This window comes from Wyeomyia smithii, chromosome 3 (assembly GCF_029784165.1).
Source record: "Wyeomyia smithii strain HCP4-BCI-WySm-NY-G18 chromosome 3, ASM2978416v1, whole genome shotgun sequence".
NCBI lineage: Eukaryota > Metazoa > Arthropoda > Insecta > Diptera > Culicidae > Wyeomyia > Wyeomyia smithii.
This window is the reverse complement of record NC_073696.1, coordinates 130318041-130324040: the sequence shown is the minus strand read 5'-3', so window position 1 is coordinate 130324040 and position 6000 is coordinate 130318041. Positions and strand designations below refer to the sequence as shown.

Below are 6000 nucleotides of genomic sequence, written 5' to 3'. Positions count from 1 at the left end.
ATGTCCTGTAAAAAAATTTATGAAAAAAGCCTTGTTTTTTTTTGAGCATTTGGTAGATATTACCCCTTAAACAAACTGGTAGGTGGCAGCTGGTAGCGAGATTTTCCACAAGGTAATTAATTTACTTTTGCTTATAAATCGGAACAAATAGCATTTTTTTGAGCTTTCTATTCATTTTGCGACCCGGGCAGGAGGGTTTCTAATATATGGTTTTAATTATACATAGTTATAAAGATGTTCTCTCCTACTCGTACAACGAAAGTACAACGGAGTGATCTCAAGTAAGTTAGTATGATTTATGCGAATCTATGTTTTGCAGTGTAAATACAATACTTAGTATGAAAAAGCATCAAACCACTTACTATGATGTGGGAAACTTTATCTAAGCAGAAAGATTAGCGATATCATGATAATTTATGATATATTGTTGAAAATACAGCAAAACGGGTCTGCAAACGCAATGCCACAACAAGTAGAAACAACGGCAGTAATTTCATCAGGACCTGATGAAGTCATTTTATTTTTTTTTTTTTTTTTTGGGCAGCCAAGATCATATTAGTAGGTACAGTCTAATTGCTTTATAGCGACATTCTAAGGACCGTCGTAATAGAGAAATGTCGCAATAAAACGAAGAATTTTTATGTATCAAAAACAGAAGGAACCATTGAGAATGTCGCAATAAAGAGATTTGTCATTACGAAATAGTCGTTATAGAGAGTTTCAACAGTAGTCAAGTCAACAATGGAAAATAAATGCCATCATTTGATCCTCACAGTCAGAGGTAACTTCATCAGCAATAAAGAAAGCGAAAAACGGATTCCGATGTTGACTCATCACTATCGCAATGAATACTTATTAGTACGAACGACTAGGTCCTTCTAGAAATAGGTTCTTCGGATACTTTGAAGAGCAATCTACCCGTAACAACTTATGATCAGCACAGCGTTCTTTCTAACCAAATAAAGGTACTCACTGTAGCGTTAAAAACTAGCTGGCCTTTAGAGCTCTTCCGAAGTTGTTTAAGTTCCCACAATCAATTTAAACCGGTGTCAAAACAACGTCAAATATATAGATGAAGAAAAAAAAACAACGTCAACAATTTTGCCAAACACCTGTAAGTAAGATGCTTGTCAACATACAATATTTAACAACTCAATCGATAAGAAATCTTACCAACAGTTAACTCGTTGCAATCATGATACATCCATTCATAAACTGAAATACGTTAAGCTTATTTACTCACCATATTGAGAATTTCCTTTAGCAGCAGTGGAGAGATGCTGAACACACGATCAAAACAAACTACGATAACCCTATCTATAATTAAGCACATGTGCAGGAGGAGAAGCCGTTCTAAAGCTCCACCCACCAAGAGCATAGCTCAATTTTTCTCCGTCAAAGTTGAAAGCGTTGAGGGGAAATAAAGAGAGTGTTTGTGTTTCATATTAACAAGAGTCCTGAACCGTCAAATATTGCATTCAACCTTAATAATAATTTCTTGTAGCAACAAATTAGGGTAATGATATTTTGAACAATTTTGAAACGAATTTTGATGTATTGGAGAACGTCCTCACTTGGCATTGACATTTTATTGACATGTTACTGAACAAAGCTCAAAGGTATCCAGTGCATTGCAACTGTTAAGAATAACTAATTTTTAGCCTAGTGTTCATTTAACGAAAAAACGAAAAAATATATGTACCTATTTAGGTATCAAGAACAATAAGCTGTTAGAATTCGAGGAAAAGTTAAAAAGAAAAATCTATGGTAATATAACAACATTTCCGACGAACATCGATTGGCGCTGAGGTCTAGCATGCCTTATCCCTCCTGCGTGAGAGCATACTACCTGTTAATGTCTAGCCGTAGTGGTAGGGATAAATTATGCTTTCGACTTTCGACATACGTTTTTTTAGCAAATCCATGCTCTTGTTAGGCTCTCGTGTTCAGTCTGTGGTAGAGCATCGTTGATGGTACTAGTAACGTCTGTGAGTATGGTATAAATCAAGCTGACAAGGTGGTCCCTGGTCTAGCGTGTGTCACGGTGATCGGTAATCTGTGTTTTTGCGGTGCCCTTTACAAATCGGTTCCTTTATACACGGCATGGCAAGGGTCAGTCTCCCAGTTGCCGTATCTTGAACAAAGTAAACGTAAGTAGGGTAGGAATTCAAAGACAGAGAGGAAACATTAACTCGTCTTTCTTCTCCTACATCGGCGGTTCTTTTTTATGTGCTCGAAAATCAAAGAGAAGTGCGCGGTGGCCAGACGAATGAAAAATGAAGGAATCAAATCAAAATAATAACATGTTGATTTGAAGCGCTATAAAAAGTTAGCAGAAGTAAAAAAACCGAAGGAATATATTCAGGCATATAGAAAAAGAATCAAGAGAAATCTAAATGAATAAAGTTTACTGTGTGTACGGTGTGCATGGAAGTGGAACATCAGCTATCGATTCGCGCGCTTTTGATGAATTGAACCGATGCCGAAACCAACCGCACCGTCGTCGTTGAAATATGCATCGTTTTCAGAGTAATTGCTGCTTCATTGAATCAATTGGATTCTACGGATACTGAAAACGACGTGAAGAATTCATTGAAATAAAACTGGTTACGAACGCAATCGTAAAATGAACTTCTGAAGTGGGACGAAAAAAGAGGAAACGGTTTATCGACTTTAGCAAAACGAAAATGAAAGCTGCCGCTAATAATAAGAAGCGCATAATGTGGAAAGTCACTTAAGAACGTGTGCAAAATGAATAAATCGAATTAAGCAAATGCATACAATTAATTACGACGGTATAAAGCGTTGCTGGTAATTGTATGAGGCAATACCGTTCGACCCATGAATCTGTGCAGCTACTCTGAGCGAGTGTAACTATAGTTAAGCCCCCTAAGCCATCGTCATCGGTCGCCGGTGTATAAGTTGTTGCAGTCGTCTTATGCAGAGCTTTCTGCCTTCGCCGATGTATCTTGCCAAGGTTCAACTTTACACCATATAAACGAAAGATCGCGAAGATAGAGTGCGCCTGTGGCTGCCTGCATAAATGCTGCGAACGCTGCCAGCTATTATCCTATACACACAGTCATTTGGTGTTAGGCGCTTTTTGCGCTGTTGCTGGTCCTATTAATTTACTTGTGGTTAAGTGCTTTTAATGATCAGTGCTGGATTCGCCGTGATAAAATGTATCAAAAGAGGAGGAAAATATAAAAATCATGAAATAATGAATTAAAAAATATCCATACTTCAATCAAGTTCATGTGCATTTTTGAGGTAGCAAGATGCCTTCGAAACGGGCGAATCAGTAGAGCCGAGTGAAGTTGGAATGTAATTATAATGTTAGTTTAATGTTCTGCAGCAAAACACCTTAAAGGTGGTAAATTTTTGTACAGTTTTGAGAGCTAAAAAGGAAGAAAAGTGAAAACAGGCAATCAAAGTGAAACGAAAATGGCCTCTACAAGCAAGCAGATGAATCTTGGGATTATTCTTGCTCTCTTTATAATCGTTTCCGTGCACTGCGGCTACGGACATAATTACGGACAAGGAATACCGACATGGATGTAAGTACTTGTGCAGAATTCTACTGGCGTTTGTGTTGTTCCGAAGAATGTAACACCTGCTCAGTCGGCTTTTTGAACTAAATACAATAAGCAACGGTTATTCTAACGGAATCAACTAGAAAAATATTGTATCATCCTTATCAAAGAAACGTTGATATGCTACCCTACATGTTTCTTTATGATTATTATCATACAAAAACAAGTATGTGGTCTTAATCAACAATGTACACAAAAAACAAACCTTTGACAATAAGTCCTAAAATAATGATCAATTAAAACACTTCGGGTTGGATCGTTGAGATATTTACATGGTGATCCCAAGTTCTGATATAGCTTACCGATGCGACCTAGCTCACCCATAAATCATATTCTGTATGCTTCCGCACTGTCTAGAGACACGATTAGTGAAGGTTACCTGGATTTATTTATCACCAAATTGATGATACCAGAATATGTTATGTCAACGCTTAATATTGCGTCCAATGTCATAACGTTTTAATTATTATTTTTAAACAATTAGAATTGATCAGGAACCCCACACGATTTGTTACAGGAATATTTTATTTGTGTGCAATGAAGATCCAAATTAGGCCGGTACAAATTTCATTTTTATTATATGTCACCCATCTTCAACAATGATGAAATTGGAAGGGGAAGAAAAAAAGCCGTTTTGTTAATAGGGTAGGGAACATATTCTAAGCAGCTTTAGGAACCGTCTGTGTATTGAGACGAAATACTCGAAATGTGTTGAGTGAAATTCAAACAGAAGTATATCAATCTGTTCTTTATCTTTTTCTCTGTCAGAACTTGTTTTCAGACTGTCAAACTAAGTTAGCAAACTTTAACTATAATCAATAAAAGTTATCAATCGAGAGACACTATTCCAAGCACCCCGAACCTATTTTAAGCAATTTCCATCTGTTTTGTAGGCGTTTTTTTCAGCACCCGAAGTGGCTCCTGAATGGTTGTAATATAGGTCGATTTGTTTCGAATGGTGATTGTTCACAGGTTTCTTTGTGATTAACGGTATTTCCTAAATTCGTATGACAGCTAAACAATCAAAGTTTTCGTTTTCATCATTGAAATTGTCGATATTGATTAAAATTCAGGAGTTCAAGGCCTGCTTTTTTCGACTGATTAAAATAGGCGCCGTTCCCTACCCTATTGCACATTTTTAATGAAAGCTATTCCTTTTTTTCTCAATGTTATTTATTTTTTGCCCTCCCCTTAGCTAGCTTAAATAACCGTGGATATAAAAACTATTCAAAATTTGTATCAGCCTTACTTCATCTGTTCTAAACAACGCGGCATTCAGTACGTATAATGTTTTCAACATAAGGCCGTTACAATTTTTTTTTTTCATTTTATGTCACCCCCCCCCCCCCTTCAATAATCTTGAACATTGGAAGGGGAAGAAAAAAAAGCTCAAACCGTTTTGTTTATTTCATTGGTTTTCCGACAGCATAAATGCTTAATTTAGCAACAAACAAGTCAGGTGACAGCGAGAGTGTCGTCGAAAGGCAAGCGAAATAAATAATAATAATAATAAAGTGTTATTTTTCAACATTTAGTTGATGCAAGTTACAAACGTTATAACTTGCACACAAACTTTGATCAAAGATATTTTTTTTTTCGTCTCGGTGTTATTTATTTTTTGCCACCCCCTCTGCTAACTTTGATAACCTTGGACATAAAAAGAATTCGAAATTTGTATCAGCCTAACTTTAAAAACAAAATGTTCGTTTCATCTATGGTTTCACTTGATTTTTGATTGGTTACTATATAATAGTTCACAGTATGTTTGCATCGCATATACTATTAGGTTTCACTTTAAACCTATGAGTATTTTGGCAAAACGTTTCAATCGAATGGCCAAATTGGTATGGATGAATGTTCTCCTCTGTGAGATTTGCTGACATTTGTTGTTTGTTCACCGCGCAAGATGAAAGAGTACCGCGACGTCGTAGTAAAGTTATTTGTGGCACGCAGGTCAAAATGACAACGTCCAAAATGATAAGCTATGGGCGCCGATGCTGGCCAGCATTCCTCGTCCTACATAAACATCCCGCGGTTTCTGAACGCCGCATTAGTGATGGTTTGGGGCCTATCCAGGCGTGAGCAGCTCCCACACTGCGTGCTATAAGGCCGATGTTCTGGAGAAGATTGTGATCCCGGCACTTCGGGATCTTTACGGGAAGGATGACTACGTCCTTCAATAAGACGGTGCACTGGTCCACACGGTGATTATCGTCCAAGAGTGGTGTCGGGGGAATTTTACTGATTTTCTCGATAAGACTTTATGGCCTCCCAGCTTCCTTAATCCCCTGGACTTTTATGTATAATCGTACATGTTGACCAAGCAGAGCGAACAAAAAGTGAGCACTATGGACCAATTTAAAAAACTTATTTTCAAGATCTGGGACGAGATCACAGGACCAGACGC

At 37.3% G+C, this 6000-nt stretch overlaps 1 protein-coding gene across 2 annotated transcripts in view; it reads left to right on the top strand.

Moving 5' to 3' along the window:
* The first annotated feature begins 1961 nt into the window (after nucleotides 1-1961).
* The window catches only part of LOC129733281 (protein Wnt-5), a 67785-nt gene continuing 63746 nt past the window's right edge, over nucleotides 1962-6000 (top strand). Inside the window, exons 1-2 of one of the 2 annotated variants that reach the window (XM_055695045.1) lie at nucleotides 1962-2150; nucleotides 2247-3557. In XM_055695045.1, coding sequence (XP_055551020.1) covers nucleotides 3445-3557 — 113 coding nt within the window. In that variant the 5' untranslated portion in view covers nucleotides 1962-2150; nucleotides 2247-3444. Of the gene's footprint in view, nucleotides 3558-6000 lie in introns of both variants that reach the window. The other variant, XM_055695044.1, reaches the window with a different exon arrangement.